Source organism: Triticum urartu, chromosome 6, assembly GCF_003073215.2.
Source record: "Triticum urartu cultivar G1812 chromosome 6, Tu2.1, whole genome shotgun sequence".
In the NCBI taxonomy this organism is placed as follows: Eukaryota; Viridiplantae; Streptophyta; class Magnoliopsida; order Poales; family Poaceae; genus Triticum; species Triticum urartu.
In genome coordinates, this window is record NC_053027.1 from 490329371 (window position 1) to 490341458 (window position 12088).

Here is a 12088-nt window from a genome sequence, read left to right on the forward strand (position 1 = left end):
TTTTCTTACACGGCGTGGGCACATGTGATATAGGATGTATGGTATTTTTTCATAATTTTTGGTGATGCAGAAGTATATGAACAATTCCCTCTATGCGGATTGATCTTCGCGTGTCTATGATTGTGACCTGCGGCTTCCGGGGGCTAGCCATGCCGCCAAATCCGCCAAATCTTACGCTGGGGCCTCTTAGACGTCCAGTAGTGTGCTGGCGGGTATGCTAGGGTGTCGAAAGAGTCATGAAAATATTAAAGTGGCGTTAAATTTAGAATTTTACAAATAAGACCCATGAAAACTAGTCGACAGACAATAGGTTAGAATAATAATACTAATTAAGTAGTAAATATAAATGCAATGAAAACCATCTTAAACTAATTTCGCACAAATGTTACGTGGTGCAAAAAATCCATAAATATGTTAGCCTAGTGCTTTCATCGGGCATACGGCTTATATGTCCTAGAAGCCGAGTGCCTTATTCGGGCACACAGCTTATATGTCATATAAGCCGAGTGCTTGCTCCAGACACACGGCTTATAGGTTGCTCCGTGACGGCGCCGTCAACCACTGCCATTGCAGACACGTGGCAGATGTCTTTGCCGAGTGTGTGTTGTAAGCCGGGTGCCTTTTCACGTAGATACCGTGTGTTTCATATAAGCCGTGAGCTTTTCTGCGGTACTCGGTTCATAGATGACCATAAGCCGAGTTCCTCTTATTTACCGGGTGTTTTTTTCTCCAGACTCGGCTTGGAGAAGCATAAGCCGGGTGCCCGAAAAAAAGCACACGGCTTATATGCCAACACACGGGAAACCGGGATTTTCCTGTAGTGTAGACTAGGTTTTGTCGCTTTTGTTTAATATAAAATATGTCGAACATGTAATGAAAGTGCTTCAGTGTAGATGAAAATCTTCCGGTTTGCATATAATTTGTCCATTTTGTTGAAATATGGTTTCAAATGTAAGCGGCCTTGATTGATGACCGGGCTCCCGCATCAGTGTCCACATACTGATGTGATCAATCTACGGACGGATTCCGTGTCCGTTTAGGGGTGGAGATGCCCTAACACTACATAAAACACATGCATGTGCATTGTAACACGCTGCATCCAAATCCATTCCGTTTGTGCAACTACAATTAGGACGAAGAAAAATTAGCAGGATGCCAATCATGTCAGCAAATGGAGCAGCACCTCGCTCCAAGCGTCGACGGGGCCGGGCAAGCACCAGTGCACGCAGTCGATGCCGAAGCCGACCTTCTCGTGCGGCCAGTGCCCGTACTGTCCGGGGTGCGCGTCGCCCCTCATCTGCATCATCTCGCTCACGTCCATCAGCACGAACCGCCCCTCCGAGGCCGCCACCGCCGACGCGGCCCGGAACTCCTCCACCTGCGCGACGTGAAACGCAGCCTCGGTCTCCGGTAGGCTGGTCTCGTTGCTCCGCATGGGCCCCGTCCTCAGGCAGTTTCCTCCGTCGTCCCACTTCCCGTTCTCGTAGTGCGGGGGCGCCACCGTCCGGACGACCACCCGGCCGCGGAACCCGGCGAGCGCCCGGAGCGCGGTCCGGAACGACGCGCGCACCGCGTAGTGCGGGGCCACGGCGGTGGCGTTGTGCTTGGCCTCGCAGCTGTCGACGTTGGCGCAGCCGAGGAGGCGGCCGCCCTCGTAGAGCACGGTGGGGCGGGTGAACCACTTGGCGCCGTTGAGGACGACGTAGTCGTAGCCGGCGACGTCGCGGCTCCACTCCGGGTCCGGCTCGTCCAGGTACAAGTTCTGCGGGTCCATGAACTTCTGCCCGCCGGCGTGCGTCACGTTCCACCGCACCAGGAACGGCGTCCAGAACACGCACACCGTGAAGTCGTGCTCCCGGTAATGGTACTTGCGCGTGCAGTGCACGCAGTCCTTGGGCTCGATCTCCCTCGGGTGCTCCACCTGCATGCACATGCGCGCGCCGGGCGGTAACCGAGAAATCAACACACGCGATCGAGCGAGCTCAAGATGGCAACGCAACGGTGATCGATCTAGTGGAAGTGGGCATGTACCTCGGCGAGCAGGCACATGAGCGACTGCATGTGGTTGCGCGCGACGGAGTCCCCGACGAAGGCCATGGACTTGCCGCGGACGAGGCGGAGGAAGGCCGCCGCGTCGAAGCGGGGGAGGTCGCAGCCGTGGGGCTGCCACCGCCACCGGATGATGGACTCGATCCCGGGCTTGCCGTACATCATGCAGTCCTGCCGGGCGTCGATCAGCGGGCACGTCGCGTTGGTGTAGTAGGGCGCGACCGGGTCGGGCACCCATTCGCCCCTCGCCACGTCGCACGCCAGTCCGGCGTTGCCATCGCTCGCGCGGGATCCCGTCGTGGCAGAGGAGTAGGCCGGGGTGGCGGACACGCCGACGAGCAACTGCTCGGTGTAGGGCGACGAGTAGTTGGACGCCGTGAAGGCGACGAGCAGGAGGATGAGGAGCAGCCCGCTGGTGGAAGCTGCCCTCCGGACGGCCTGGTTGTTGTGTTTCATTGCGTCCCAGGCTCACAGGAGGCAGATTCAGTTGATGGCTTCATTCTTGTAGGTCTCACGGCTCTCACCGGAGATATGGAATAATTTGCAATGCTGTCTCGCCGGACGAACATGTGCCACTTGATGGAAGCACGTACCTGACTACTTATGAAAGTCAACACTTGTACTTCTTTTCCCCTGACTAACGACGTGCTCTCCCCACCGAGATAGCCATCCGTCTTTCCTGAATAATAATGCAACAGAGCATCTCTAATAAAATATGTAGACGAAAAATACCTGACTTCTATATCTTCAAAGTCCAAAAACACTTCTCCAATAGAAATTGCAGGTGAAAAAAAATCACATCTCTGTTTCCCGAATATGTAAAATACGACACCTCGCCTAGAGATGTAAAAATGGCAGCCGCGCGCCAACCGCTAACCGCCTTGCATTTCATTTCTCTCCCCCCATTCCCCTTCCTCCCGGCCGCCGTCCGCACCGCCGCCGCCTCCCGACATCAAACCACGCCACGCCGCCGCCCCAAGCCACCTCCGGCCCCTCCTCCCGCTGCCTCGATCCCCACTGCCGCCGCCCCGCCTCCCGCTGCCTCGATCCCCACTGCCACCGCCCCCCGATTCGCCACCCCGCCTCCTCCAGCACTCCACCGCACTCCTCCACTGCCGATCTGCCTCCCCTTGCCCCAATCTGCCCCCGCCGCCGCCCCGACATGCCTTCGGATCCGCTCCGCCTCCGCCGCCCCGACTCTACTCCGGCCTCACTCTGCCTCCCGCCGCCGCCTCGATCCCCACTGTCACCGCCCGATCCCCACTAACGCCACCCAGTCGTCGCCACCTCGTCGTCGCGATGCCGCCGAAGAAGGTCCCAAAGAGCAAGACAAGGTTCTTCGGCGTGCCAGCGAAGCCGTTTGACCACTTTGGTGTCGAGTTCTCCGACGCCGGTCGTTGCTTCTGGCTCGGCACCTACCCCACCGTCCACGAGGCCGCGCGTGCCTACGGCGTGGCGGTGTGGCATACTGGAAGGCTAAAGGTCCAACTAATCCCCGGGTGGTTTTGGTAATTCATAACAACATATATCTCATTGAACTAATATCCATTCAAGTAAAAGATTTCGGGAAGTTCAATGATTGGCATGGCAAGGACTAGTGATTGTCGACCCCCTTCAAAATGCAGAGGACATGGATTGGCAAAAGCTCAAGACCCTACTTTTTTGGTTAAGTCATCCAAGATCACATTGAGTCCATAGGAAAGCCAATACTATTAAAAAGGGGTGAGGTTTTGATTATGAACTATTTGCTCAAGTGCTTAGTGTTATTGCTCCAAAACCCTCAACCACTTTCTCTATCCAAACATGTCCAAAACCCTACATTTCGACTCGGCCCCACCGAAACTTCCCTATCCTGACCCACCGAGTTCATCTGGACGCGGCCACAGCCAAACCCTAACAAATCGGATCCACTGATATGGATCTTGGTCTCACCGAGATGGCCTTGCCAACTCTCTGAAACCTGGTGGAATTATTTCGGTCCTACCAAGTTTGCGATCGGTGCCACCGAGATGTTTTGCCAACTTTCTGTTGCCTTATTGCTTCATTTCGGTCCTACCGAGTTGATGCAATCAGTGCCACTGAAACGAGGTTTGCCCTAACCATTGCACATCGGCCCATCTGAGTTGTTTCTGATCGGTGCCACCGAGGTTTGCCCTAACTATGAATATTTTACACAGGGTGGTGCCACCGAGATTTCTGACCGGTGCCACCGAGATTTCTGATCGGTGCCACCAAGTTGAGTCAAAAGTGTGTAACGGTTGGATTTCGTGTGGAGGCTATATATACCCCTCCACCCCCCTCTTAGTAAGTAAGAGAGCCATCAGAACGTGCCTACACTTCCACTACTCATTTCCTGAGAGAGAACCACCTACTTATGTGTTGAGATCAAGAGATTCCATTCCTACCATTTGAACCTTGATTTCTAGCCTTTTCCAAGTTGCTTTCCACTCAAATCCTTCTTCCACCATAGCCAAATCTGTGTAAGAGAGAGTTGGATGTTGAGCAGACTATCATTTGAAGCACAAGAGCAAGGAGTTCGTCATCAACATATCGTCTATTGCCTTTTGGAGAGTGGTGTCTCCTTGATTGGTTAGGTATCGCTTGGGAGCCTCTCACATGATGTGTACTTGAACCAAGACGTCCGTAAGGGCAAGGAGATCTCCTACTTCGTGAAGATCTACCCGACTGAGGCAAGTCCTTTGTGGACGATGGCCATGGTGGGATAGACAAGGTTACTTCGTTGTGGACACTTTGTGGGTGGAGCCCTCCATGGACTCGCGCAATCGTTACCCTTCGTAGGTTGAAGTCTCCATCAACGTGGACGTACGATAGCACCACCTATCGGATCCACGCCAAAAATCACTGTGTCCCCATTACGTTTGCTTTCTCCAAACCCATCCTTTACTTACATGTGCAATATCTTACTTTCCACGGCTATACTCTTAGAATTGCATGTGTAGGGTGTTGCTTGACTTGTCATAGTTGCTAAAATCTGCCTACAACTAAAATTGGGAAAAGGCTAGGTTTTATTTGGTCAAGTAGTCTAATCACCCCCCTCTAGACATACTTTCGATCCTACAAGTGGTATCAGAGCTTTGGTCTCAGTAAGCCTTGGTTTCCATTGATTTGGTCACCATAGCCTTGGTTTCACAACCTATGAGAGTATGGCGTCTAGTGAGGGTAATTATCACCATAGAGGTCCATATTTTGATGGTACAAATTTGCTAGTTGGGAGCATAAGATGAAAAATGCATATTCTAGTTCATAACCCCGTCGTTTGGGCTATTGTTCATATTGGCTTGCAAGGTGAATTCTTTGAGGATGGTAGAGAACAGTATCGTGAAGCGACTGCGGAAGAATTGAAGATGTTGCAATACAATGCCCAAGCTTGTGATATTCTCTTCAATTGTTTGTGCCCCGAGGAATTCAACAAAATCAGCCGCCTTGAGAATGCAAAGGAAATTTGGGATACTTTGGTTGATATGCACGAAGGTACCGAGTCCGTCAAGGAATCCAAGTTGGATGTGCTTGAAAGTCAACTTGACAAGTTCAAGATGAAGGATGGTGACAGAGTCACTAGAATGTACTCTAAGCTTGCTCTCATCACAAATGAGATTGCCGGCTTAGGAAGTGAAGAGATGACCGACAAGCTCATCATCAAGAAGATCCTTAGAGCCTTGGATAGTAAATATTATACCGTGTGCACATTGATCCAAATGATGCCTAATTACAAAGATCTCAAGCCCAGGGAAGTCATTGGAAGAATCGTTGCGCTTGAGATGTCACTCAAGGATATGGAGGAGCTCCACAACAAGTCAAGTGGTGCATACAAAGCCTCAAGTGATGCTCCTACAAATCCAAGTGAAAAACTAGTCTCCAATGAGGAAATAAATCTAATGGTGAAAAACTTCAACAAATTCTACAAGAGCCGAAGCAAAGATAGAAGCTCCAAGTCAAGATCCTACAATGAGAAAAGATCTTCTAGTCATGACCATAATCGCTACAATCGTCGAAGACCCGGACACTACTCCAATGAGTGTACATCACCCTACAAGAAAAGAGAAGACTCGCCAAAAATAAGAAGTAGAAGAGATGAATCACCTCATAGAGAGAGGAGTAGAGATGATCGTTATGAACGAAGACACTTTCGAAGAAGCAAGGTTTCAAAAAGAAAAGACAAGTCATCAAAGAGCTACATAGGACGAAGATAGCAAGCTCATGTTGGTGAATGGGTTTCCGGCTCTGACTCCGACACTCACTCCGAGAGAAGTTATCACTCTGATTCCGACTATACTCAATATGAAGGTGTTGCCGGTCTTGCTTTAGTGTCATCCAACTCCCACAACATATTTGATTCACCAAATGAAGGAATTAGAAGATGCTTCATGGCTAAAGGCCCCAAGGTATCACACCCCGAGTATCTTGATTTCAATAGTGATGAAGATGATTTGCTAGGTGATGATGATTTACTTGTTCATAAAACTAGTGATGTGAGATATAATGAACTTGCTAGTAATCATGATAGTCAAGATGAAATGAATGACAATGCTAAGAAGGAGATTGAGTGTATAACTAGAGAACTAAACACTCTTAAGTTAGCTCATGAAACAACTCAAGAAGATCATAGAGAGCTCCTAAGAACTCATGAGAAACTACGCTTCGGGAAGCTAAATTTAGAGCAAGAGCATGAGTTTCTAAAAGCAATCAGTGATGATCTTAGAAAGGAGAGTTCTTCTTACATTGCCAAATGTCTCCAGTTGTCTACTAAATGCCACAAGTTAAATCTAGTAAGAAGAGTAAGAAAGATTCTTCTTCTAGTAGTAATAATAACCATGCTAAATCCAATATTGTTGCTTCTAGTAATTCTCTTGATTCCACTAATGATTCTCTTAGTCAACTTACACTTGAGCAAGAAAATAGCGCATTGAAGGGAATTATAGAGAAAGGTGTTTACAAGAGCCTTGCCGCGAGTAAGAAATTCGAGGAAATTGTATGCAATCAAGGAAGACACCAGAAGAATCAAGGTGTTGGTTTTGAATTGAAGTTCAATGCCAATGGAGTTGAATGGGAAGAAGATCAATACCCCAAGACAAAGTTTGTTCCTCAACAAGAGAAGTATAACCCCACTTCTTTTGAGGGAACACAAGCTCAAGACGATCTTCCGCCACAAGACCACAAGCTAAAAGGCAAGGAAAAACATCAAGAAGAGATTACCTCATTTGAAGAAGAACCTAAATCCTTGGTCAAGTGGGTTCCCAAGACTTCATCAAGCTCTACTTCATCAAGTTCAACTTTAACTCCAAGGATTCCCATCAAGTTGATGTGAGTCCCAAAGAAGAAGAACTAGAGTGTTCTTGAGGGTGACTCCGCCAACATATTTCACTCATATTCATTTTGGCAAGAACTTGTGCAGCCAACTTTAACATCTTGCACTAGTTCATGGAGTCACAAACTGTCGTGGAATTGTCACGGCAGATGTCCTTAGTGTCAGGACTTAGTCGCGAGGCCAACGCATCTATGTGGTAGCTTGAGAGGGGTTGAGCGGGACGAGAGACGCGATGTTTTACCCAGGTTCGGCCCCTCACGGTGGAGGTAAAAGCCTACATCCTGCTTCATTGATATTGATGATGATGATCACAGTTACAAGAGTGCTCTATCTCGAGAGCTATCGTCTAAACCTAACTTGTCCAACTTGTGGAACTTGTCAATCTTGTCCCTCTTGGGGTGCCCTGCCCCTCCTTATATATGTTGAAGGGGCGGTTTACATGACTAGTCCTATTAGGATTAGGATTACTCTATTACAAGTGGAGTCCTAGTCTTGCTTCCTTTGTAAGGGAATATTCTTTGTGCTTTCCTCATAAACCGGCCCACCATTAAACGTGAACCGGCCTTCTGGGCCATAGGCCTCGTCATCCATCTGACCCGCCCGCCAGGTTACTAATGAACCGCCAAGACCGGGCGGGTAGCCCGTGAACCACCAAGCTCCGGGCGGGTTACCAGTGAGTCATCCAGTCCGGCCGGTTTATACTTCCGGCCGGTTTACGCCACGGGATATATCCCCGACATTAGCCCCCAGTTTAATTTGGATTTATCCATGTTAAACTGATCTGCAACATAAACTCAAGAGCAAATTTGATAGGTTATGCTCCGGGTTAAAAATTCTTGTAAATCGGCACCTGATCATCCTTGTCATTTCCTTCTTCTAGAAAATCTGGGTTAACAAGCCAGCTTCATACTCAATTTGTTGACATTGGTTTCTCATAGAGAAATATTGTGAAGAATAATCCACTTGAATCGGCTTCCAAAGCGCCGGTTTAAGAAATATGGGTCTTGAAATACTTAGCTGATATTCAGTCGGTTTGAAGATGTAAAACTTTCCGGTTTAATATTACCAAACTGGCCGGTTTATAAATATTGATGGCACCGGGTCATAATTGTTGTCGACACCGGGTCATGTAATTGATCTTCCTGATTTGCTCAAAACTGATAAAATGAAGATGTTCCTCCTTTATATGCATAATACATGTAGCCCCCAAGTCTTAAGAGAAGAACATAGTGATAACTTAAGACTTGCTCCAATAAGTGTTTCAACCTTGAAGAAATCCGGTTTGTTCATCTCAATCATATAAACTGAATACTCCATATATGTAGCCCCTAAGTGCCGGGTTGTCATGCTTGCAGCAACCTGGGACTTGTAATTGCTTATAAAAACTTCAATCAGTGTAACCCCCAAGGGCCGGGTGATTATGCAATAATGAGCAGGAACTTTCTAAATATAATTATGTAGATTTTAGCAGTGATGTGTAGCCCCCAAGGGCCGGCTTAGTAAGATAATACTGAACCGGGACTTGATATATACTTCAATGAAAATAACATCTTATAATGTAGCTTCCATCGTAGGGCTTGAACCCACATCCACAAGGTTAAGAGCTTTGTGCTTTACCAACTGAGCAATGGATCCTTCAATATGATGGACGAAAACTTGTATACCTTGAATTGTTGACAGGAGCAATTGGTAGCCCCCAAGGGCCGGCTTATTACAATGTGATGAACCGGGTCTTCAATAAGTTGAGCAAAAAATGACTTTTGCATTAGCCCCCAAGTGCCATGGTGCATGCTGGCAGTGACATGGGACTTGCATATTCGATGTAATCTCAATTTGAATAATGTAGCCCCCAAGTGTTGGGTTGTAAGCCTGCAGCGACTCGGGACTATTCCTTCCATTGTAGAATAAATCATATCCTTTGATAAAATAATAGACATTGCGCTAAAGCGACTTTGAAAACTCAATAATACCGGTTATTAATAACCATAAAAATCCAGCCATGTTGTCTATTCAAGATAATATAATCCGGTGAAAACCTTATTCATTCAATATCATAATGAAAATTCAGCCAAGTTTGGCTATTTGAATAATATAACCCAATGATTTATAAGCGCATGATTCCAATGGCGCAATCCAAATATATATATACTGGCGACTTATAGTCCAAAGCCAGGCCGGTTTAACAAACCTGTTTCTGCATACAACAAGTTTAAAGTGTTCTGGCGGTTTACCGCCGGACGGGTCATAATGCCCAACACATAACCCGGGTTTATAACCAAGGCTGCACTTAAGAATAATCAAATATGAAATATATCATACCTGTGACATTGAATTACATTGTTGGTTTTACCAACTTTTTGTAGTAAGGGTGATAACCAAAATCTTGAGTACTGATAACTCCTTCCATATTGTGCCGGTTTATGATAAAACCGTGCCGGGTTGTGATAAACACCGGTTTACTCCATAATAGGATGGTAACAGAAAATCAAACCGGGCAGATAGTCTCCGGATTAAGATTTGACCGTGTTCCGTCAATTTGTAATTGACAGTTTGAACCGGTTTAAAACTTTGTCGGTTTAAAAACGCAACAAAAATAAAAGAAACAGTTATCAAGGAAAATATTGAAGCAAATGCAATGATAAAACCATTTGCAAAAAGAGGCTTATTGAGCCGATCAGATGGTGTTACCATGGTCGGACACGACCAAGCTCCCCAATGGTGTAGCTATGGTTCAAGTCAGCCAGGTCCCCAAATGAAACCGTGGCATTATGCCGATCAAGAGGCGTGGCAATGGTTCGGGTTCGACCAAGCCCCCAAGTGATTCTATGGCCTTAGGCCGATCAAGAGGCGTGACTGGTTCAGACTTGACCATGTCCCCAAGTGATCTGGTGGCTTTCTCCTATCAAAAGGTGTTGCATTGGTTCGGACACGACCAAGCCCCCAAGTGATGTTTATAAAATTTTCAAGGGGTAAACCGGAGGCCGCTTTAAGACAGAACAGTTCCGTGTAACCACGCATGATGTAAAGAACAGAGACCCCGCCTTTTGAAGCAGAAGCCCCCATGTGATCAATAATATGTCAGGCCAGTAAGGCGGGATACCCATGTTTGAACCGCGCATCATGGCAGCAGGTCCTCTTTGGCAATTTTTAACTTTTTGCAAGAGATAAATTCTTCTTGAACCGGGATTTTGAACCGGATATTGAGAGCTTCAAAGCTTTGTGAGAGATATCTTTCCCTTGAACCGGATTTTAAACCGGAATCTTTATTTTTAGCCGGAAATTTTCTGACGGCCTTTAAACTCGAACTTGCGAGAAGTTAATTACTTTTTGAACCGGACATTGTTAAATCGGATTTGAGCGCTTCAGAGCTTTGTGGGAAAATAGATTTTTCTTAAACCGGACTATAAACCGGAAGCATCATTGTGAGCCGGAATATTTCTGACGGCCATTAAATATGACAGTATCCTCCGGGACCGGGTTTCCCTTCAACATCCTGGGGCACTTGAATTTGCTGAAACTGGCAAGACTCGCCGCGTCATATCATTGTAGCCCCCGAGTCTTAAGATGACTCAAGGAGTTGTCTTGAAATTCTCCGTACTTGACCATAGCAGAAGGTATATATCATCGGTGTTAATAACGCGATGTAAATCCACAGAAGGTTGAGGTGACTGCGGCGGATTATAGATGATCCCGTATGAGCCGTGTCGGCAACTCGGCCAATGGTTCCTTCCAACTGGTGATTTGAAGTTTAACAAAACTGTAGTGGTGGCGACTTGTGCACCTTCCCATTGAGCCATCGAGTGCAGACGACGGTTGATAATATATGATAATTTGCCTTCATTTTGTTGAAAGAAAAACTGGGCTACCCAAGCTGTGACTTGCTCATACTCAGTAAACAGCTCATGCAGACAGGTGCGGCCCGGTGTGTTGATGTAGACCAGACCACAAGGGCGGTAACGTAAGCACTTCCGTTGAGCACGGCAGCACGGATACATGCTAGTGCAAAATGACGATGCTATGCACTCCATATCTGCGATATAACTCCACTTCGGCGGTGAATAATTGTCCTGACGTATTGGGATGACAGATGATCTTGTCGTCTCTAGCATGATCGTGGAACAAAAAATATTAAAGGATAGACAATTGTTCCCGGAGGAATTTGAAAGTATATTGAAAAAGTAAATAAGATGGATAGCACCTGATCTTTTCCTGGGATGTCAAGCCAGCCATACCCGTCGTCGTTTTTCAATTGATTTGAATTTTTACTGCTTCCACTTTTTTTTTGGCAACCTGACTCTTTCCTTATCCCACCGGGTCAAAATCCCCTCTCCTTGTAAACGTCAGCGAGGGAGATGGCGGTTTATGATTCATTGGACACAGCAGCTCGATGAGACCCCCTGTGAGGCGGAGATGAGGCAAGGTGACAGCAGCTCATGGAGGCCGGGTAGTTGAAGACAGCAGGTGGTAAACCGGCAGCATGGAGCATAAACCGGGGCACTCAGCGACCAAGACGATGACTCTGTCTCTGTACGCGAAGCTAGGCCATTGGGGGTGAGCCAGCAGCGGTGGAGATGGCCAGCGTGATGGTAGGGGATGAACGAGGCACCGGCGGGTTGGAGATGCGCGGCTGTGGCTGGTTCAGCGCGGAGGCACATAGCAGCAGGAAGGGACGGCGGCTTAAAGAGGAGGCCCTGCCCTGAGTCGCCGTAAACC

The 12088-nt window shown here is 47.6% G+C and overlaps 1 protein-coding gene across 1 annotated transcript; it reads right to left on the minus strand.

Annotated features, from left to right (window-relative positions):
• Window positions 1-890: 890 nt before the first annotated feature.
• On the minus strand, window positions 891-2599 carry LOC125512484 (protein trichome birefringence-like 20). Its single transcript, XM_048677576.1, has 2 exons — window positions 2032-2599; window positions 891-1921 (listed from the first exon to the last, which is right to left on the minus strand). Exons 1-2 carry the CDS (start codon window positions 2503-2505, stop codon window positions 1160-1162), a joined length of 1236 nt encoding a protein of 411 aa, XP_048533533.1. The 5' UTR covers window positions 2506-2599; the 3' UTR covers window positions 891-1159.
• Window positions 2600-12088: the final 9489 nt, after the last annotated feature.

Excerpts from the sequence above, each read along its gene's own strand:
- LOC125512484 (XM_048677576.1), bottom strand. The coding sequence starts at position 2,505 with ATGAAACACAACAACCAGGCCGTCCGGAGGGCAGCTTCCACCAGCGGG. Across the intron at positions 1,922-2,031 it reads TCATGTGCCTGCTCGCCGAG|GTGGAGCACCCGAGGGAGAT; the intron begins GTACATGCCCAC and ends ATGTGCATGCAG.